A 23,847-nucleotide genomic window follows, 5' to 3' on the forward strand; every position below is an offset into this window, starting at 1 on the left:
TCTTCACTATTACTTCAAGGTCACTTTCAAGAAGTAAAAGATTCTAAATATCAGTTCTTTTCATAGATACACAAAAATAATTTAAGAGCAAACATATATAATATCTGTTTTCAGAAAGATACTGACTACTATAACTTCTGCCTCTTCTGGGTTCCACAAATATATTTGCGATAATCAGATGTCTATGAATTTAATAAAACATGCAGGGATGAAAATACAATTTTGGAGAATCCTGCTGTGTTCTGTGAGAACTTCAAACATTCTTGTAATACATGAGAATAATGTGTGGGATTTAAAATACAATAATCTTTCCACATATCAATGACTTTTTGGTTCATTTTAGCTCAACTCAACATTAATTGATCATTTACTATGAACAATATCAGGACTAATGTTGAACATTCATGTCACCACTACTGGCACTACTAATATATCTCCTTTAAATATTGACCAGACTAAGAAATCATTGACTATGGCAATGATTACTCTTCAAAATAACACTCTGAGGTAGCAATTATGCCCAGTTTACTGACAGAGGAAAAGTGGGCAAGTTTATCTGATTGAAGTTACTTGCATGCAATCGGCACATGATGGATCAGGCTTGTGCAAAGTCTTTCAAACTTCACCTTCAGTGCTGTGGATCACTGCTTTCCTCAACAACTAATATAGTATGCAGAATAAGACATGCATTCAAATCCTGGTACCAACTAAAAGGCGGCACCACTACACAGATTGGTACTATGTCACTGTAGAAGCTTACAAAGGGAGATACTACTTTGCTTTGCGTAAATTCCAAGCAAATAGTTGAGGTAAGCAAAAGCAGCTTGATGGCGAAGAGTATATTCATAAGTCATTAAACTGAATGACCATATAAATTGGAATAAAGTTAATTAAAGGTGGAAAGTACAATTTGAAGTACAGAGCATAGAATTATAACAATGAAACTTATACTAAGAGAGAGTGGATATTTTACTAAAAGAATATATGGATGATTCTAGGATTTTAGAAAATGAGGTCCTCAGCTTCCTAGGCACAAGACTAAGTGAATCTTACACCTTTGAGTATCTGAACATACTCTAAGTTTGAGGATACTTCTTCATCTGGTGTAGCTTCATCTTCTGACTGGTCACTTAGAAGATCACATGTTTGAATGGATGATGTATCTGCAACCTCTAAAACAGGAGCAATGCTGGGTCTTCTGGTTTCCTTGCCTCCCTCTGCAGGAAGAGATAAGGTAGGGCCACTTCCTGATCTACAGCTCGTGTCCTGCAAGTCTATAGCCACAGTGCCTAAAAGAAAAAAGCATGAAAGTTCATCAAAGCATTTGACATCCATATTACTTATTGATAATTTATAAATCAAAATGAAATAAAATACCATCAATATAATTAACAAAATATCGTCGATAGCCTGTCGTTGAAAGGTTAACTATGTCTGCTCTCTAATTACTAAACAACAAAAAAAAAACCCTCCAAACTCACTCAGTGCTAACTCATAGTGACCTCCTCTGGATTTCCTAGACCAGAGCTGTCTGCAGGAGTAGAAAGCTCAGCCTTTGTTCCATGGAGCTGCTAGCAGTTTTGAACTGCTGACTGGGTGGATCATAGCCCGACATGTAACCACTACACCACTGGGCTCCTCTTCTCTAACGAAAGCAGTCCACCTTTATATCACAAGTATATATTTTTAGTCCACACACATAACACAGATTACATGATATGGGAAATCTTAAAGAATTTAAAATCTTAATGTAACAAATATACATCATTTCCATTAATATTGCTTTAAAATTAAGGGGGGAAATGTAGCTATTTCCCATTTGTTAATTTTTTCATTATGTCCTTTTCCACTTTATAAAACTGAATTATTTTCTTTTTTTTTTCCCCCCACTACCACAAATTATGCAGTCGAGTTTCCCACATTTGGGGAAATCGCAGGGGTCAGCACATCCGGAGTGCAATGGATAAGCCTCGCCCTGGGAAAACCACCTTCGTGATCATGGTATCTCCCCTGCCAGGTAAGTATTGAATTATTTTCTTTCTGATTGATTTGTAACCACTCTTTATATCACAGCAATTGACAGTTTATATTTATTCCCCCATGCCACAAATATTCATTGAGTACCTATATGTGGCTGGCAGTGTTTTAGACACTTGTATTGTGCAAGGAATAAGACTGACAATGCTTCTACACATATAAGTTTTATCTTTAAAACAACCAAGAAAACAACTGGATGCAATGATTTTAGAGAATGACAAATACCATGCAGAAAATAAAGCACAGTGATATGACAGTGAGTGGTGGTCAAGGCTAGCAGGAAAAGAAAATTCATTGGAAGTGCAAAGAAGACAAAATCTGAAGTTAAGACATTTGATGTTCTACTGAGAGACAAGAAGGCTCAAACCATGATAAGAGCAGAGAGAGGAGCAAATAGCTTACGGAATTTAATATTTAGGAAATTCTGGGTGGCAGGAATAGTGTAACACTCTACTAATAGCTGAAAATTCAGGGTTCAAATATGCCCAGTTGCTACATGGAAGAGAGGCCTGATGATCTGCTTTCAAAAGATCACAGTGTGCTTCTACTCTGCCACACACACAGCTCCACCCTCCAGAAATGGTTCTGCACAATGGTCTTGGTTCAAAAGCACAATCCTTCCACTGGTCTACAAAGACCTACTGGAACTGCTTCCTTTTTACTTCTTGGACCACATCTCCTACTAAGTACAGCAATCCTCACTGTACGTGAGCACAGTGGCCCCTACCATTCCTGGTGGATATCCAACAGGCTCACAATTCAGGATTTCCTCCAGAAATCCAACGGGCTCATTCCCTTGCTTTCTTTAAGCATTGTCTCATATCTAATAATGTCAGTGAGGTCTACAAACACTTCATTTAAATTCCAATCCAGAATTCACAATCCCTTCTAGTGGCTTTGTTTTTGATCTCCTTCCTTACCCTCAAAGTTATCACCATTGTCTAAAATATCAAATTATTTATTCACTTATTATGTGTAATTTTCATTGGCTGTCTCCCCCGTGAAAGAAAACTTGCTCAGTAAAGGCAGGGATTGTTGCTCGTGTATTCAAATATCCCATTAAGTATTTCTAGAACATGTTGTTGTTGTTGTTGTTGTTAGGTGCCATCCAGTCAACTTTGACCAGTAGAACAAAACCATGCGCGGTCCTGTACCATCCTCCCAATTGTTCCTATGCCTGAGCCATTGCGTTAATCCATCTCATCGAGGGGCCCTCTCTTTCACCGCCCCTCTACTCTACCAAACACGATGTCCTTTTCCAGGGTCTGGATTTTCCTGATAATATTTCAAAAGTATGTAAGAAGATGTCTTGTGCTCCTTGCCTCTAAGGAGCACTCTGGCCTTGCTTCTTCCAAAAGAGATAGGTTTGTCCTCTTAGCAGTTCATGGCACTTACAATATTCTCCTCCAGCACCACAAATACAATGTATCTATTCTTCTACAGTCTTCCCTATTCACTGTCCAAATTTCACCTGCATATGATGCAATGGAGAATACCAAGGAAACGCCCTAGCTCTTCGAGACTACAAAGACCTCTTGTGCAGTGCATTTACCTAATGTAACCAGTCTTTGGTTCTCTTGACTGCTGTTTCCATGAGCACCGAGTACGGATCTAAGAAAGACACAATACTTGACCAATTAATCCTTTTCTCCATTTATCATGATGCTACCTAGTGATCCAGTTATGAGGATTTTGGTTTTTCATACTAATACACACTGAAGGCTACAATCCTTGATCTTCATCAGCAAGTGTTTCAAGTCCTTCTCACTTTCAGCAAGCAAGGGTGTGTCATCTGCTTAGAGTAGGTTAGTGACAAGCCTTCCTCCAATCCTGATGCCACATTTTCTTCATATAATCCAGCTTCTCTGATCATTTGTCCAGCATGCAGATTGAACAAATATGGTGAGAGGATTTAACCCTTTTTCCATGTTCTCTTCTGAATCCAGCCTAAATTTCTGGCAATAACCTATCAGTGTACTGCTGCAGCCATTTTTGGATTATTTAAGCAAAAATTTACTTGTGTGAGATATCAATGACATTGTTCTATAGTTTGAACATTCTTTTACCTCACCTTTCTTTGAAATGGGCACAAATATGGATCTCTTTCAGGGTCAAGTGGCCAAGAAGTTGTCTTCCAAATTTCTTGGCATAGATGAGTGAGTGATTCCAGTGTTTCCTCAACTTTCTGAAACATTTCAATGAGCGTTCCATCAATTCTCAAAACCTTGTTTTTTGGTTAATGCATTGTGTGCAGTTTGAACTTCCTTCAGTATCATTGTTTCTTGCTCATATGCTCCCTCCTGAAATGGAATGTGAACTAGTCGGGTTTGTTTGTTTGTTTGTGGGGGGGTACAGTAACTCTATATTTTTCCCATCTTATCTTGATACTTACTGCATCATTCAATATTTGGTTTTTAGAATCTTTCCAAATTACAACTAGTGGTGGTTATATAATCATACAACCAACTTGTGGTAGTTACATAATTGATGTCAATTTGGGACTTGAGAAATTAATAGATAAGGAGTGGAATCGAGTATGTCAATTGGGTCACAGCCAATGAGGCCTCTGTGGGGCTTGGCCTTCCCCTGAGGGTTCTGGGAAACTCTAATATTTCCTGCTTGGAGGTAGGAGATACACTCTCTGGTAGACACTCTACTGACACATAGAACTACGCTAGTGCCCTGAGCTGGAGCAGCCACATGGAGACCCCTGCCAGCGCTGAGATGCTTACAATGCCACTAGATCCAAAGACTTTCTACTCCCTGGCTTGTGATCATCCTGCATTTGTTGTCATTGCATGTGTTTCATGAGTATGAAGAGGTCTTTATAGATTGGTATCGGTCATATGGGTTAATATCGGACTTATGGGCTTGGACTGGACTGGGCTGGGATGCTTTCTTAATATACAATTACCCTTGATGTTAAACTCTCTCTTATACACATATGGCTTTCTATGGATTTGTTTCTCTAGTCAACCTGGACTAACACACAACTCAAAGAATGAATTTTTCTTTGCGTTCTTTCGGTTTCAGATACTTTAGCTTATCCTTCCTTCCCTTTTATCTTTCTAATTCTAGGTCCTTGCACATTTCATTATAATTATTGGCTTTGTCTTCTCCAGCTAGATGCTCTCTGAAATTTTCTATTCAGCTTCTTGACTTCATCCTTTCTTCCATTTGCTTTAGCTACTCTACAATTAAGAATAAGCTTCATGGTCTTTTCTGACATCCTCTTTGATCTTCTCTGTCTTTCTTGTCTTTGTAATGACCTTTTGCTTTCCTCGTGAGTGATGGTCCTGATGTTCTCCACAGTAATAGAACATATTAAGGACTAAATAATTAATCCTGAAAATGAATAAAAATGATAGAAAGGGCTACCATCAAAGATAGATTATATGAGGGGGGTTCACAATTTGGGGGGAAGTTCATTATTCTCAATCAGTTTTTCTATGAGTTTTCTGAAGCATCCTTCTATGTCAATGACAACCAGGGTTATCTAACAAAGTCTAAGTATGGCCATGAAATATTGAGGTAAGTAAAAAAGTATTGCTACAAAATCATAGAAAGCTTTATTTAAAAAATCTCAGTATGTAAAGCTATATTGTTTCTTAACATATCAGCTATCTGGCTGTATGTATCTCTGAATAAGTGTTTCCTTCCCTTCAACCCTTTCTGAGGAATTTTGTACTCTTCAAAACATCAATTTAAACATCCTCAAGAAAGTTAAATAATAATTCTTTTAAATATTGTCTGAGTTCTTGGAAAGACAACAAGCACCTGAAAAGGCCAGATCAAGGCTGAAGGGCGAATGGAGTAAGGTTTCTCCACAAAATTCTCATAGGACAAAAATTCTCTAATTACTCAGGCGGACTGAGAAGATATGCTGTCATAATAGGGGGAATTTCTTGGTAAAGCTTTCTTGGTGCTTTCATCACCAATATAGTTCTAATTTTCCTGAAAATATCCTCACATTAAGCCCTATGACTATATTGGATTTTTGGAGAAAATTATCCCTTGGGAATCCCAAGAGTTGTCGTCACCTTCTACGTTGACCTCTCTGCCTTGAATTTAGATGACCCAGAAGTTCATCTAGAAAACTACTCTTTTCATAGGGCCTGGCACTCTGGATCACGTTACTAAACAAGAGTTGGTTTTCATTATGATTTGTTCCATAACATATCTTCACTACAATAATAAGGTTCACATTTTGAAACCTCCAGCTGCTCCATGGGAGAAAGGCAAGACTTTCTTCTCCTGTAAAGAGTTACAGTCTTGAAAGCCCTACAAGAGCACTTCTGCTCATTGCTAGAGGGCAGCTAGGATGTCAGTGAGCGAATCATTTAAGCAGCTTCTGACTCCTGCCACAGTTTCTATTGTCGGTGAGGGTTTTCCTTGTCTTGGCTCATCACTCAGGCCTTCCTAGTGACACTTGATCAATCTAAAAGCTGTTGTTTTATGTGGGATAACATACCTGAAAACTTGTTGCAAAGCTTCAGGTATTTGAGAACTTGAGTGCTGTTAAATTCTTATTACTAACTCTGAACTCAAAATCATTTTTACCCATGGCATAAAAAGTATCACTGCTTTGGAGGCAGCCTACCAAAACTAAAATAAGTGTGCCACTGAGGTACTTGGCTGGAGCTAGCCACCGGCTGCGGTAAAGCTTAGCAGGGTTTGGTGGAGACTGTCTGCGTGTGTGTCAACTGGAAGCCTAGCACAATACTTTCCGACGTACCCTTGGGTAGCTTGGAGGCATGAGACTTAGATGGACATATAAAGAAGTAGGAGTTGCTTAGAAATTGGGGGTCAATGGATGATTCCTGTAGAAGGAAACAGTGAGTTTATTAGCTAAAAATGTAAATGTATATATACATATATATGTGAACATAGTAATAAATGTAGTATGACTGGAACTCAGGAGAGTAACTGAAGGGGGCTGGCAAACTAGTAAAGAGAGTCATTAATAACATGCTTCAAGATCATGTAACTTGTCTCCTAAACTTAACAACCACACGAGGACAAGGTGTGTGCTCTGGAACTTAAAAACAACAACACCAACATCAAACTAGTATTTCCTCATGCAAACGGCAACTAGTGGACAGCTACTTAAAGATCCTGGCACACACTGGAGTAGCATTTCCCCTGGCGGTGCAGAGGCTTAACACTGGGCTGCTCACTGCAAAACAAAACAGATCACTGGAACACACGTGTTGCCCCCAGAAGCACGTTGAGGTGGTCCACAATTGAACATTGCAGGCTTACCGCCTTGGAAACCACAGCGGCAGTTTCAATTTGCCATTTGGGCACAATGAATTAGCATCTACTCGAGGGCAGTGGGTTTGTTTGTTTGCTTTTTATATGGGAAACTGACATTATGAAGATTATGTTTATAAAATATTACTTTAGTTGCTGGGTGGGAATAGAGTAGGGCAGCAAGACGAGAAGCATGGGGTTAGATTGGAGGTTGACATTGAAATTCACAAGGAGAAAGACAGAGGTACACACTGTGACAGTGACAGAGGCCATGGAAAGAAACGCAACTCTTCAGGGACTATTAAGATAACAGACTGAACTGACTTGGGGCATTGTGAGGCATGCGAGGAGAAGAATGGTGAAAAGTTTAGACTGTGACTTTAATGAATAATAAATAAAACGATAATGGTGCCATCTGTTTCTGACAAATGAAACATGGAGAGGGAGAAGGAAATGGTTTCCAACGAGGAAAGAGGGATTACTTCAATTTGTATCTACTGAGTTGGTTTTTCCTGTAAGCCAGCCAAATAGCAATGACCAATAGGCAGTTGAATCTATTGTTCTGAAGAGAAAATGAAGTTGTTGAGCAAATTAGGAAAGGGACCCATCAGTTATTGAGGGCAAAAGAACCATGAGAGCAAATATGAGTGCACAGGGAGAATAAATCTAACCGAAGCAGACAAGAACATGATCAATATTGCCATATGCTGCGGAGATGTCCACTGCATTGGAGAGGTACAGAGCACTGATGACCTTGAGACGGGCGCTTATGTGGCCGGGCTGCAGGTGCTAGAGTGCACGTGTGTGTGTGTGTGTGTGTGTGTGTGTTGCTATAGAGATATGAGAGAAAAGGCAATGGCAAGAAAAAGTGAGAGATTTAAACGTGTTACGGACAGAAATCAACAGTGATGCAACACAAACAACCGAAGCAAAACAAACCTGAAAATGTGAAATAAGGATGAATTAAAGAAGCATTAAGTTAGGAAGGCAGCAGGTTTCTCTTTCACAGAGACAATGCACAATGGATTATTGTGTGTTCGTTGTTTTTAAAGTGGTTTAAGGAAAGTCTCACAAACTCTATTTACTTATTTTCCTTTTTGGTGTAATAGAAATTGACTTTGATATGGAGAGAGAGAGACGACACTGGAAGGAGGGCTTTGGGGGAACCCGACACCAGTGCATCTGGGCTGGGCTGCTAAAGTGCAAGCTGCTCAGGGAGACAGGGATGAAGTTTCCTCCCCTCAAGTTCCCAGGCTCAGAATCCTTATGTAGCGCTCTTGTGATTCGGAATCTACTTGATGGCTATGATTTGGGGGTTTTGTTTTGTTGATAATGGACTAGAGAACTAACAAGAAAAATAGATAAATGCTGATACTGATCATCAGAAATGTAGAGTAATTTTTGGCTGCATGATTTTAATATTTGCATTGATTATCCAACTTAGGGAAAAGTAGTTTCTATAAAGCTTATTATATCTAATTTGTAATCAGCACTTGTATATTTTAAATTTTACTTAAACATTTTTAGTATGAATTGTTGTATATATTATTTTTGCTTAGAAATAATCTAATGATATTTATAACTTTGTTTATACTTACCCATACTGGCAATTATACTGTGTACAGGTAATCTGGAAGGCCCATGATAAAACGACCTTGATACATTGCTTTTTCTCTTCTGGTCTTGGTTTTTAAATGCTGAATTTTCTTCTTTGGTAATATTAATATAAAAACATATGTCTGAAGCGTTCATAATATATCGAGGACCTGGATTCAGCAAAATGTTTTTGTTATCTTCCCTCCTAACACCAATCAAACAGACACCAAACCTTAATTAAAAAAAATAAGAAGATGAGTCTAAGTTTTCTCATATGGCAAATTTTCTTTTTAAATTATGAATGTATGAAAATTAATAAAACCTTATATAACAGGAACTTAAAATGTCAAATCAGAATATTCTAAAGCTTAAAAGGAGCTTAAGATTTTATAGGAAAAGAGCCATTTAGTGGGTCATGAGATCAATTGCATTGCATTAATCTCATTTACCAATTTTTAAAAATGAAATAGAAACTATCACAATACATGACATATAGTAAGAATAATGTTGTTTTGCCTTTAATTTATCTACTTGGCACATTGAGATCAACAAAAAATCTTGCCTGTTTAAGTGTGTGTGTGTGTGTGTGTGCATCGAGTACAGACAGCATATAAAGCATTTATTACTTTGGTCAGAAAAAAAAATAATTGGCCTTAAGGAAAGAAAGAAATGTACTTAAGTCTTAATAAAGGCACCTGGATTTAAGAATGCTTTCTATTTAGTTTACTCTAATTGGTAATAAAAAATCCTTAATAAGTATATAGCTTATTTAAAAAAATAACACTTTGAATATAACAGCTATTACTTAAAGCCTTTTGCTACATATATTGTTCTAGACAATGCACTAAGCATCATCTGTCCTCATTATTTTTCCAACATCTTATAGTATAAAACTATTATTGAAATTTTTTAATATTTTCAAACAGATAAAGTAAACCTATGAAGCTTTATACAATTGATGTATGTATATGTATGGATTGTGATAAGAGTTGTATGAGCCCCTAATAAAATGCTTAAAAAATTAAAATGGGATGCTAATCTAAGAACAGTTCATTCCTATGATGTGGCCCTCATAAAAATATCACTGCTCTGGATACTTGCCTTAATGAAAAGATCTCTGAAGATATGGGTGCTATCTCAAAGTGTGGTTAAGAAATCAGATGGCGCCTGGCTACCAGGAAGAATAGCATCTGGGGTCCCAACGGCTTGTCTTAAAAGAAACAACCATCATGTTTTAAGTGAGAAGCACCCAAGTTGGAGTGACCCAAGGACTGTAAATAACAAAATCGACAACTTGAGGAAGGAACAGTAGTAGAGCTTAAAGTTTTAACACCCAATTTGTAGAAGGTCAAGGGTGACAGGGAAAGCCCCAGATCCATTTGCAGGGTCCCTGTGTGGGTTACCCCTCTACCACTGATCAGGAGTGGAAACATTATCCTTGCTATCACACAGAGTGCATTGAAAAGTGGCTTAATGTACACGAAGTTAGGATAAGATGGAACACATTATCATCTGTTCTCAGTTTTAATCCATTTTAAGTTTGTTCCAGTTTTCATTTTCCACTATATTTTTGATAGTGGTCTCTCTCTCGTGATAGGTCAGGCTGTAAATAGGACAGTCACGGGATTAGTCGTCCCAGGGGATTATAGCGGGGCAGTTAGAGGACAAGGAGTGTTCATAACAACAAGAATAAGAAAGATGAAAAAGTTCTAAAAATGATTGGGTGATGACTGCACAATTCTTTCTATTATGTTCAAACTATTGAACAGTATGATATATGAATCATATGTCAATAAAATTGTTAAAATGAAAAAAATAAGTGGCATGTATATATGCTAAATACCAAAAGAATACGCTATGATGTCGTGACATTTATTTGTGTTACCGATAAAATATTATTTTCTTGATAAATGTGCATTTTAAGTTAATATTGCTTTCTCTTTTCAAAACTTAAAACCAAGTTCACTGCCAACAAATTGATTCTGGCTCATTCCCTCTCGGGAAGGGCAGAAAGAACCGGCCAGGTGTGTTTCCTAGACTGTGCCTCTTTACCGGAGTAGAAAGCCCATCTTTCCACAGAGTGGCCGGTGGCCTTTAGGACCCAGACACACTCTTCTCAAAAGGAAGAAACCGTCCCTTGTGTTGAATCAGAAGGTACCATCACTAATTTTTAAGGGAGCCATGATGGCACAGTGGTAAGTGCTTGACTGCTACTCAGAGATCATAGTTTGGAACCCACTAGGCATGCGTGGGCAAAAGATGTGGCAGTCTACTTCCGTCAAGTTCTCCAAGTCAGAATAGACTCAAGGGCAATGGGTATTGTCTTTTCCCTTTTTTCTTTTTAGCATTTAACTTCTCTCTCTAGATAAAGCACGTGCAATCATAAAATCATCAGGTTTTTAATACAGCTTTTAAAATGTACTATTACTTTGTTAAATGTTAGCATTTATAGGATTAGTTTTCATATATAAGTGGATTTTTAATAATTTATTTTTTAAAAACTGATAGTTTGCAAGCTGCTACAGTGCACACAATCCAACTACATCACAGTTTGCATGCAGTAATCTTAATTTGTTTTAGAGAAAATAGTAGTCAGAGTTCAAATATTTTAATAATTATGTCAATAACCCAGAACACTGGCAATTTGTGGGCACAGAATGGATTGTCGTTATGAAAGTGTGGGTGGTTCACTCTGTAAGGCCACGGTTAAAGCAGAAACATACTTCTTGTGTGCATGAAAAGAGGCATATGTGAAACTCTTTCCTTCATACTCAGCAAAAAATGAGCTTTCTTCCAAAACAATGTGGTACACTTCATTCCCCGAGCATCTCCCATACATCTTCTGCCATTGTTCTGGCGACTGCTGGCCTTCCCTGCAACAAGCACACACACACGTACGTGGACACAGATGAAGATAAAACAGTCAAGGGATAGAAATCGTTATTACATATGTAACTTAGAGCTTCCAAAAGGAAGCAATAACAACTCGAGTATAAAAAAAGATCCACATAGCACTCTTTATACAGCATAGGCCTTATAGTCTCAACAATACAAGTTCTTCAGGAATTAATGGTACTTACTTGGTCTTATGAATATCTGATTTCGTTTTGTATTTAAAATTATAAATACATCCACTACAATAGATTATTTTAAGGTTAAATCGTCTATTCATAAAATACTTTCCAAATTTAGAGAAAATGTTATTTTCCCATTTTGTAGACACACCTACAAAAGTATTTGTTCTGAATTCAAGAAGATCTCCTTTTTGTAAAAATCAAACTCACCGCCTTCATGCCTATTCTGGCTCATAGTGGCCTCTGTAGGACAGGGGAGACTGCTCCTGCGGGTTCCTGAGATCGTAACTCTTCATAGGAGTAGAAAGCTTCATCTTTCTCCCATAGTGTGACTAGTAGTTTCAAACTAGTGACCTTGTGGTTAGAAGTCTAACACATAATCACTATGCCACCAGGGGTCATCTTTAGGACAAAAGAATCTCAAAATTAGAGCCACGGAGTGTTAGAAGAAGATATGTTACCATAAAAATTGTAGCCTTTTTTTGTCCTGGAGTATCCTGTCTGGATCATCTGACTCAGTAGCAGTAGAGATATTTAAAAACTCAATCAATGATAAATTTAATATGAGTATGATATTGTCTCATCGCCACCCCATGTTGGTTAATAAATTCTAGATACTTTTATTAGTAATTCAAAAGTAAGAGAAATGTATATTCTGGGTGCTACAGCACAATGTGGTGTAGAAAGCAGAATGGGGCCCATTGTTAAAAAAAAAAAAAGATTGTTGGGTCTTAAAGGCCTGCCTTCAAATACACAGCTATCTAAGTGTGGCATTAACTAAGATTACATGGAAGAAGCACACCATGCCTGTGTGGCCCAAAGAGGATAAGTAATAAAATCCTAATACAGAAAAATGAATGGTATCAGAGCTGAAATTGTGAACAGCCAATTTGCAGAAGGCTGTGGATGACAGTAGGCGCCCCAATGCGATTTGCAGGTCCCCTACATCGATTGAGCCTCTGATGAGATCTCTCTGACCGGAGTCAAGGGATGTGACTAACCTTGCTATGAAGGATGGCAGATGCAATTAGGTTAAAATGTAATACCAGATCATTTGAGCGCTCTTTTGACCCATTTTAAATTTGTTCTAGTTTTTAATACTTCCTGTTTTTTTCTTGATCAAGGTTTTTTCCCCCAATAGTTTACTTTAATAATATTGTTGCTCTTTCCTTCCTTCTTTCCTTAATTTGTTTGTATTTGCTGCTTTTGTTTTTACTTTGTATGTTTTCTAGTATATAAAGTTCAGGATAGGCAAATATATAGAGACAGTAACTGATGTACTGGCTTACTGGGGATATCGTGGGCAGAGGCTGGAGGGAAATGTGGAACATATAATGAATACAAGAAGGAAGAAATTTTTCTAAAACTTTGTAATGATGTTTATATAACTTTTTATATGATTGAACTATGGAAATGTATGATACATGAATTATATCCAACAAATGTATTAAACAAGAAATTCATCCTAGAGGCAAAATGATAATTTTATACAGTAATTTTGCATAATTACTATAGACTCTCGACAAAAGACAAGCAATGACAGGCTCTTTCTACAGGATAATGTACTTTCAAAGTGTAAATATCTTTTTAAAAATCATATATTTTAGAAGAATGTTTCAAATGGACATTCTTCCACAGAGGCAGTGTGCTCAGGGTCCATAGCATGTCCCTTGACTGATTACGTGAACTGAATATAATTTTAAATACAAAATCAAATGTATAATCCGAGTGAACTGCTTAATCTTTTGGTGGCTCTTTACTTCTGGAAAAAGCAACACTCACTTCCTTGGGTTGCTGTGAGAACGGCATGAGGCACTGACTACAAAGAGCCTGCTTAGAAGATGACCTGGGTCAGACTGCGATGCCCGGGTTTTGTGTCAGTTTGTGTAGACCAGTATCCTCAGTAGTGTGGCAGTAACACGTCCACACATACACTTCATATCACAGCCTGAGGACCTTGGGGGTATAACCTATTTCATATCGATAAAGAATTTCTGGTCCTCTTCTCTTCTTCCTGGCCTGAATCCTGCATCTGTCTTGGGCCTTGGGCTAGTGGAAACCATGTGGCCTGCCTACCCTTGGGAGCTATGGGAGGCCTGCCCTTTTCTCTGTGTCAGATTCACTCATCTCTGTCTCCGCCTGCTGGTTTCATTTCCTTAGTTCAACTGTCTGCAGTGTTGAGTCTGAAAGGGTCTCCCCAGCTAGCATCTAAACCACAGACTGGAGTTGAACTGTGTGATGTGTAGGCTACTTTCTTGATATATATATTTCTTTCTTGATATGAATTTCTTTCTTATTCATATGAGTGGTAGTAGGTAGCACAAGCTGGTATATATCTCAGAAAAACTCACTGCCATGGAGACAATGCTGACTCCTAGCGATCCCCAGGGGTTTCCAACACAGGAAGTGCTTATAGGAGTAGAAAGCCCAGTTTTTCTCTTGTGAAACTGCTGGTTGTTTTGAACTGCTGACCATGTAGTACACAACCCAGGGCATAATGACCATCCCACCAGGGCTCGCAAACCTCATACACACAGTAAACATTTATTAACTTTTTGCTGTCCTTATAATTTGGCTGTTTTACTTTCCTTGTTGTTAAATTTTGGAGCCACTTTCTGACAGCCTTGTCACCCCATGAGCGTTGTCGTTGGTTCCTGACTTTCCAGAGATTCCTGATATTCCGCCTGACAAGAAGGGTCTGGCAACGTATTTTGAGAATTCAGTTCTTGGAAACCCTATGCAGATCGTGTTGGAACTGACTCGGCTGCAACGAGGTCTGTCACCTTTTTAAACAGAAGTCTTTGTAAACCTTTACTTTTTCTTCTGCAATGCAAGGATTTTTTTAAGAAAATAAAACAAAACATTTTATATTCTTGATTACACTTGGCTAAACCTAGCCATTCACCATTTCCTAAGACGATTTGGTGGAGAAAGCTTTCCTTTTGGCAGACATTGTTTTTAAAGGAGCAGCATTATGTATTTTGGCCAAGATAAACCCCAGCTGAAGCGTTTTGTGTTTTATGATAAGAGACAGTGACTATAGTTCATCAAGGTCAGTTGGAAATCCGACAGGCAGCACAAGGTCAAATAATTATCTAACAAGTGTACTAAACGCTGTGTATGACAATCGCAAATCCTCACGCCAAGGCTAACATGGGAGCACAGTGTGGGCGTCTGGAAGGGGCGCAAAGGAGAAGACGGGGCCGCCCTGCGGTTCGCAGGTGTCTCTAACTCATGCGCTTGTTCTCATGCTACTTTAGATTGGTGGCTTTCACTTCTGGGTCCTCTTTCTTCTTTTTGTGATTTCTTAAAGAGGCCCCAGTAGGTAATTATGAATCTTTAAATTCAAATCATTATTAACATATAATATTCCCCTGTCGCCTGATGGCAGTTGCTTGAGAAATATTCCAATCAGTGATTGCATCTAGTGCTGATGGGTGTGTTCAGCTTCCATTCATTATTGCCTACAATGAATATTTGTTGATCCCCTCCCATGTGTTAAGATGTTTCTGGATTCAAAATTCAAAATTTTAAAAATGGGTGGAAATTCTTTCTCTCGGGGATCTCTTGTGGGGCAAAGACTGGTAATAAAAAAAACAAATAAGCAAATCATATTACATGCTAGCAAGTGTTGGGGAGAAAATTAAAGCTAGAGCTAGGTATTTTTTCATGGAGTACTTTGGAATTTTCAGAGTGGAGAGGAGAGCCCTACAGGGAAAATGCTATTTAAACAAGAATTTTGAAGAGGATGAACAAAATATCTAAAAGAAAACCCAGGCAGATGTAGTAGAAAGTTCGACCCTGAGGCAGTGGGATTCTAGGAATGACTCAGGTTAAGCAAGGAATCTACCTTGAACAGAAGTCTCAGAACAAGCAAAAATAAGCTAGAGAGTTAAGTAGGCAAGGAGGGGTATATAACTTTCCAAGTGACCTTGAACCTCATATGACATGATTTCAATAAGAATTCAAAGGGGATCTGACCTACCTTTTACAAAATCGCTTCTGGTGATTATGTTGATTGAGGATTGAAGAAGGGGCATAGATCAATAAGGGTCATTGAAGTGACCCAAAGATATGATAAATGTTAGGACAGTCTGAGGTTCTAAGGGAGTTCTGACGGTGCACTGATAAGGTTTGGCTGGTAAGAGAAATATGTAAACAACAACAGGAGAAAGCTCTAAATACCCGTGTCTAATATTCTTAGACCCTCATTTGAATCACCTTTCTTTGATTTTAAAAGCGTGCACTTGTCCTTTAAAGCACCACTACTTTACAGTGTATCAATGTATCCCTGCTGTCCCTTTTCCTTGTGAAAGAAGCTACGTGAACAAAGGGGGTGGGTCCTGCTTACTGCTATGCCCCCAACACCTGACATGTTCCCTGACAGAATAAGTGCTGAATACGATTTTTTTAATTTAAAAATGAATGAAGAATAATTGAACACTGTTTTCATGTTCGATTACTACATGGGCTGTTTTGATAAGTACAGAAATTCTTTCTCCTTCACCAGAATTAGTTTTTCAGGTCTAAACAATCACTTCCTCTATAATGAATTTGCAATTAGAAATAAGAAAAAGAAAAAAAAAGTTGAATTTTATGAGCACTAATACATACAAAACGGTTTTAATGTTAGAACAATTGAACAGTATCATAATTAGGTTAAGAAACAGCAGTAGAAACACAGAAGATATTAGAAATAAAAAGCACAGAATGGTAAACATAGTGAAAATTATGAAAAGCCATTTAATGAAAAGATATGGTTATAGAACTTAAATGAACATTTAAGGAAAACAAGTGGCCGCTGCACTTACTTACTCTTCACTTCAAAATCTACCACTCATCTGTCGGTTTGCTATACCTCAGTGTACCTCATCTGTTGTTTTGCTGTACCTCAGTGTGCCTCATCTGTCGGTTTGCTGTACCTCGGTGGATTACATGCTGCTGTGATGCTAGAAACTATGCGACTAATATTTCAAAGACAAGCTCCTTCACTCATGAAGGACACAGCATGGGAGCTTCCAGGTGAGGAAGAAAGGCCTGGCAATCTGCTTTCCAATATAAGACCATGAATCTTAATGGGTCAAAACAGATTATTGTGTGATTTAGTATTAGAAGCTGAATCCCGAAGATTAGAAGACACTAAAAAAAAAAACCAAAACACAGTGGCTGCAATAATGTCATCCAATATAATAATAGTCCTCAAAACCCAAACCTAATTCATTGACATTGAGTCTATTCTTTGAGTCCATTCTGATTCATAGACCCTATAGGACGACATGGTACATCTACCTTGTGGGGTTCTAAGACTGTAAATCTTAACAGGAGCAGAAAATCTCAATTTTCTCTCTTGGGCCAATAGCTGGTGTGAACTGCACACCATGGGGTTACCAGCCCAATGGGTAATCCACTAAGCTACTAGGCTTCCTTGAGAAGACAAAAGACCAGTTGAACTTGAGTAGGAAATAACTTGGCAATAGCTAATGAAAACAACAGCTTCCCAAAACACAGAAATGTATAAAATTTCACATTCTATAATCTATTTGAAGGAATCCTTGCAGTGCTGCTAACCCCGCAGTTGGTGGTTCAAACCCACCATTCATTCTCAAGACACAGTTATCTCCTCACTTAAAGACGACCTGCTTCCGGAACCCTATGGAGGGTCACTAGGAGTCAGTATTGGCTTGGTGGTCATGAGCTGTTGATGGAGTCTATTTCATACTGTCTGAGGGCTCCTTTATCATACCAATAAATGGCTGAATAGAAAGAAACCCTCCGTAGGAAAACTATGCTTACTTTCATTTTCAAAATAATTGTCAGCATCGGTGTGTCTTTTTCAAATTAATAGAAAATGGCAAAATGAATATGAAATATTCTACTAGAAGAAAAAATAGAAAATTTCTTCTATTTTCTCCTAAAAAGCAAAACAAAAACAAACAAACCTGTAGGCTGTGTGTACTCATTATCATGGTCACAAGAGTCTTAGAATCCAGGTTGTAGGATTCATGAACCCAAATACTACCACTGTGAGAGTCTAAGAACAATTGGATGACACAGCAAAGAAGCAGAAAAACCTTATGTGCTATTATCTGTGTGACTTAATAAGAAAGTATTGAAAAATGGTTGGGAACAACAGTAAAAGGAAAAATGGTAGAGAATTTCTGAGCAAAAAATATATCTGGAGAAGTTAATAAATTATAAACTCCTATCGAAGTCTTCAAGATCCTAGGAGTTTTCCCTTATGCATACCACAACTTCATTTTGGAAGGCATATTTTCAGTGCATCCATGTTATTTCAAAAGTAACAAGGAACTAAGATTCATCTTGTTAGAGGAAAGAGGTATTTACTGGTTATACCCACCCCCTTATTAGACAGTTGTTTTTCTTTTAGATTTTCCAAAATAGGGCTTGGATGATATCTGCTTTCCAAACTAATGATGAGTTAAGATTTGTATAAAATGATAAATTAGATTTATATATAAAATAAAAGTAGGATTCAATATAAAACATACAACAATGGCATTGATAGTCATGATTCAGACTTGTCAACTCAGCCAGTAATTTTCTATTAAAAAACAGGAGGCAGTTTTCATTCCGTTAGTTTACATTGGTTCACACAAGGTCAAAATGATATGTACAGCTGCTTCCTTGGTTTCTTTACATGGATACGTCCAGGAAAGCGTGTGACGATCAAAATGTACAAAATGGAATCTCTCCATGATCACAATTATTTTTCCTTCTGTCACAGATCTGTTTCACAATTTATCCACAAGGAAAAAAATGAGTTTTATCCTTGAAGTGTTTCCTTCCTGTTTTTATACCCAAATCACAATTCCCTTCCATTTAATTTCAAAGGAACCCCAAATTAAACTGATGATCTCTATTCCCTAGGAAACCTAATAGTCCAGGCAAGCCTCCCCTCGATTAGTGGTTTCATTTAGCAATCATCTACAGATAAAGTAGTGTACTGAAAATGCAAAGTGTGTGGTCTACTGAATCTTGAAATATTTTAAAAATTGTTTTTGTTTTTTCTGTTACCATTAGGATCCATTCTAAACTCCTTACGGTGAGAAAAAGCTTCCAGAATATCTCATTTACTTTTTTATTATCTTTCGCTCATATTTTATTTCAAGCGTGATGATGGACTTGTCTTTTCCACTCCTTACATCATGCGCTCTCTTGTCATCTCCATATTCTGCACAGCAGTGCTTGGAGGGGCTTTGAGGCTAGATTTTATTCATTTTTACAATTCTCAGTATAAATCAAGACCCTTAGATTCCCTTCTACAACACCATCTCACCATCACTGCACCAAGGCTTAGCACAGACTGGACACACTTCATAGGAATGTCCACGGTTCCTTGAACTTCCTCTGACATAGTCATTGCAGCATGATACAATTAGCTCAATCATGATTATTCTAACTAAACTGCAAATTGTATTAGCATATATTGTGCCTGCTGACATTATTAATTTTTGTCAGCAAAAGGTTTGGTAAACAGTAGAAACTCAATAATACTTGGTGTTACGAACTAATGATTTATCTAGCTAGTACCTTGAGTATTTCTTTAAAATAATATTGGCATTGATTTTAACTCTAACAACATTATTTTGAGATACAGTTTTCTTTAAAAGCCAGAATATCTTTCCAGAAACTTGTATGCAAGGCGACACAGTGGCTGCAATAACTGGCTAAGACAAAACAATAATTAAGAGGATGAAGCAGGACTAAGCAGTGTTTCCTTCTATTTGCATAGAGTTGCTATGGGTCAGAACTCATGAATCGGCACCTACGAGCAACAAGAAACATAATTATAAAATATTTACATCCTATTTTAATTGGATTTGTGTATCCCTGGAAGCCTATTTTGGGCCAAATTTCAGGGCCTCTTTATAAAATTATTTTAAAACAAAACAGAATTATGCACTGAATATTCGCTATGGACTACTATAGTGCTAATAATCTTTAAATAATCCAAACTAGGTAAAGTTTCAACTTTCTATTACTCTTTTCTCCACTAATCACTCCTTTATCTTAGCTCTTTAAAACCTCTCCCTCCTTTCTTTTAATGTCCACTTCTTTCACCTCATGGTCAGCTATTGACATGCAGTCTCAAAATATATAAAACTTACTCGTTCAGGCTTGACCTCTCAGGATATTTCCTACTTTCAGGAATATCTGTAACTGGCCATCAGCGTCCTCTGGGATCAAAAATGACCATGGACCGGTACTTTGTGGAGTCATGTTGAAATTCTTTGTGGGAAGTGAGGGCTTGCCCTCCTCCCCAGCACATTATCATTGCTAAGAAAGAGACGCTCTTGCACTCACCCAGCGTTTATTTGTCAGACCCTACGGCTCGAGTTATGTCGGTTTCCTTGTTTTGTGGAGAACCTCCACGGATTGGATAACAGGAAGATAGTTCAGGCCACTGTAGTCTATTAGTTATGTTACAATTGGCTCAGGGTTATGAGTGCAGCTGTCTTAATTCTCTTCCAAGTCACCTCTCTGTAGTCCTTTCCTCATGCTCACATAATCCAGAAAACCCTGTAAGCAGATGTCTAACTGAGGAGTGATATGCTAGTTCCACTTTCAGTAGATAGCCTTGTTCTCTGTGCTAGTGTGGGTGGACTAGAGAAACAAATTCATAGACACTCATATGTATAAGAAAGAAGCTTATATACAAGAACAATTGAATATTGGAAAAAAAAAGTCCCAGCCCAGTCCAGATCTACTCCATAAGTCCAATATTAGCCCATGTGTCCAACACCAATCTATAAAGTTCCCTTCAAACTCACGAAATACATGCAATGATGCCGAATGCAAGAAGATCACAGGCCAGAGGGTTGGAAATCTTGTGGATGCAGTGGCATGGTAAGCACCTCGGAGCTGGCAGGGGTCTCTATGTAGCTTCTCCAGCTCCAGTGGTCTGCTTGCATCAGGGTAGGTCCGTGTGGCTTCTCCCTCCCAGAACATAGTGCCATGTCTTGTCAGTAGTGAGTCTCTCAGGGAGTGAGCAGAGAGAGAAGTGTCTCCCGCCTCCAAGGAGGAAATACAGGAGTTCTCCGAATCCTCAGGACAAGGCCATGTCCACACAGAGTCTTCACTGGTTATATCTTGATTGGCAGGCTAAACTCCACCCCTTCACTCGTAATCCTCTCAAATTAACACCACATTATGTAACCACCTCATTCTCAATGCATACTGGCTTTGGCCTTGGTGTCACTTGGCTTGGGTGACAACAAGAGCTCTGTCTCTCTTTTTGTCCTCCTCTGTGTTCTTTTAAAATAGAGGACTGGGGAGATTAAAATGGGGTGTTTGGCTCTTCTTTGTCCTTAGTTTTTGCTGAACGGAATGTAAAATCTCCCTCAGCAAAGTGTCTCATTATTGTTTGTTTTAAGGTATGTTTGTTTTTTTCCTAAGGTCGCAAGAGTATCTGTTCCAGTTAACTTTTGCATTGTGAATAAGTCAATCATGACAATTGATTTATATTTTTCTTTGAAACACAATTTTCAGATTTCTCATCAGTCCACAATGGGACCAGCAAGCCAACATTCATTTTTAGTGAGAAATCAATGCAACATATTTGTTCCCTCTACTTCAATACAATCATCCAAGTGGAAAAGGATTGTTAGTTTTAAGTATTGGGCTTTACTCTCAGCAGAAATGAACTTGAATACAGTCCACTAAACACAGTTGTTTTGAAAACTTTGCCCACATAAATTCTCCCAGAGGAAGAAAGAATTTAACGGAAATTTCCTGTTGAAAATAAATAGTTGAAATCTTATTATATTGTATACAATGTCTCTATTTCAGGAATGTACTGAATAATTATCAGTAATTTAGTGTGCTAAAAATGATGAAACAAAAATTAACATAAAACCTTATTCTATTGAGAGCCTTCTACTTTTAAAATGAAGAGGTATACTTGTGGAAATTATATTAATATATTGTAGAAAGTAAATTTTAAATATATATATATATACAAACCAAAGGCAGACTAAAGAAGAATGACTATATAATATGTCCTACCACTTCAAGATTAGAAAATAGAAGAAAATGTAAACATTAATGGGAATCCTCGTCTTTTACATTGTTTACATTTTGCTGACCAGCTATTTCAAGCCCCAAACTATCCTGCGCAGCAGCTATTTTCCCCGCATTGAACATAAAATGAAAACATCATCTATATAATTATTTATACATCATGCAGTTAAATGAAACTTATACAAACTCACATTCACTGCCACCAAGTCGTTTCTGACTCATAGCGACCCCATAGGGAAGGGTAGAATTGCCTCTGTGAGTTTGAGACTGTATCAGAGTGCAAAGCTGGGTCTTTCTTTCCAGGTGCAACTGGTGGTTTCTAGTTGCCAATTTCATGGATAACATCCCAACTGGTAACCAATATGCTACCAGGGTTCTGGGAAACTTTTTGCACATACGTAGTATTTGCCGGGCGGGATTGGGGGTGGGGGTTAGAAGTACGGTATACTATATATAATTTATCTACGTGCAATGGTACACAACAAATTTTGTGAGCAATATCCAGTTTTGATTGAGTTTCCTTTGGAAGAGAGCACTCTCAATGCCCTATTCAGACTTTTTTCTTCTTTAGTTACTATTTTTGTTTAAAGTATGGTCTTTCAATTATCCTGAAAGCCTCAAAGATAAATTTGCATGTGGAACTCATTTAGAGATACCTGATCTACTGCCACATTCTGAGCCACATTCGGTTGAATTATCTTACCTATTTCTGGTAGGAAATATTTTCATTTATTATTTTTGTAATTTACAGTTACAGTAAATTTTGAATAAGGCAAATTTTATCAAGAGGCTACTATTTCTGCTCCAACAACTCCTTTCCTATACCTGTCACAAGCCACTACGAAAGGTACATTTTATTGTGTCCTGTGTGCATGTCATAGAGGCAGGCATCAGGAATACCTGAAATTATACACTTTGGCCTTGTGTCTTTCTATGTAACAATGACAATGGATTTTTCCACAAAAACGTAATATTTCCTTTTCAAAGTTTCTTTGATTTTCCTTTTAGTAGTGCTGGCAAGCCACAGTTCTCCCTTCTTTTACACAGACGAGTGTTTTGTTTCTCAATTATATATCAGCAGTCGACCTACTGCTATAGTAATTATCTTAGTGAACACCATGCCAAGAAGCAAGAAAATAGGTATCCACAAGATGGCTAATATTGGGTCTTGTAACTTTTTGCCTTCACCCAAATAAATCATCAGTTGCAAATAGCTAGTCTCGCTAACATCCCAATTTTTATCGTTTTTGCTGGATTATATGTTCGGAGCTGATATGTCTTCTCCATGATACCTGCTATTTTGGATACATACATATTGACTAAATTTTTGGAATGAAATGATCCAAAATAATTGTGAATTTGTGAAGCCTGTCTTTGTTATATATAGCTTGTTAATTATTGCTAAGATAAAAAATAAGGATTTGCTCAAAACTCATTCTAGTCATAGATTTAAGAAATATGAGTTCTTCCAAGAAAATACAAGTTGACCAGCAATCTTTATATTTTTTGGCATGTCTCATCAATGTAAGTTCACTAAGAAACCCCTTTCTATTAATGCCTATTTGTATCTTCCAATTTAAACATATATATATATATATATATCACATATATAAACATATATGTTTACTTATATATAAAATTATATATATTTATCTCTATTGGTATCTTCCATCCTTGGTGAAGTTTTAAAAAGGATTTGTAACATTTTTACCTTAGGAGATGGTATAGTTGGTTTGAGAAGCAATTGAATCAAAGAAATTATTATCAAAAAGTAAATTTGTTACTTCACTTATACTTCATGGATCTCCAGGTTGAATAATCATGCCTGAATTATGTATGTGATCCT

The 23,847-nt window shown here is 37.6% G+C and overlaps 1 protein-coding gene and 1 non-coding gene across 2 annotated transcripts in view; both read right to left on the minus strand.

Annotated features, from left to right (window-relative positions):
- Positions 1–23,847, minus strand: part of KCNT2 (potassium sodium-activated channel subfamily T member 2) — a 486,995-nt gene that overhangs the window by 97,318 nt on the left and 365,830 nt on the right. Inside the window, exons 15-17 of the mRNA XM_075540516.1 lie at positions 11,610–11,759; positions 8,889–9,118; positions 1,076–1,289 (exon numbers count right to left, since the gene is read on the minus strand). Coding sequence (XP_075396631.1) covers positions 1,076–1,289; positions 8,889–9,118; positions 11,610–11,759 — 594 coding nt within the window. The remainder of the gene's footprint in view (positions 1–1,075; positions 1,290–8,888; positions 9,119–11,609; positions 11,760–23,847) is intronic.
- Positions 1,861–2,025, minus strand: LOC142437957 (U1 spliceosomal RNA). Its single transcript, XR_012782454.1, has one exon. It is a non-coding gene; the product is annotated as a U1 spliceosomal RNA (small nuclear RNA).

This window comes from Tenrec ecaudatus, chromosome 1, assembly GCF_050624435.1.
Source record: "Tenrec ecaudatus isolate mTenEca1 chromosome 1, mTenEca1.hap1, whole genome shotgun sequence".
Lineage (NCBI taxonomy): Eukaryota > Metazoa > Chordata > Mammalia > Afrosoricida > Tenrecidae > Tenrec > Tenrec ecaudatus.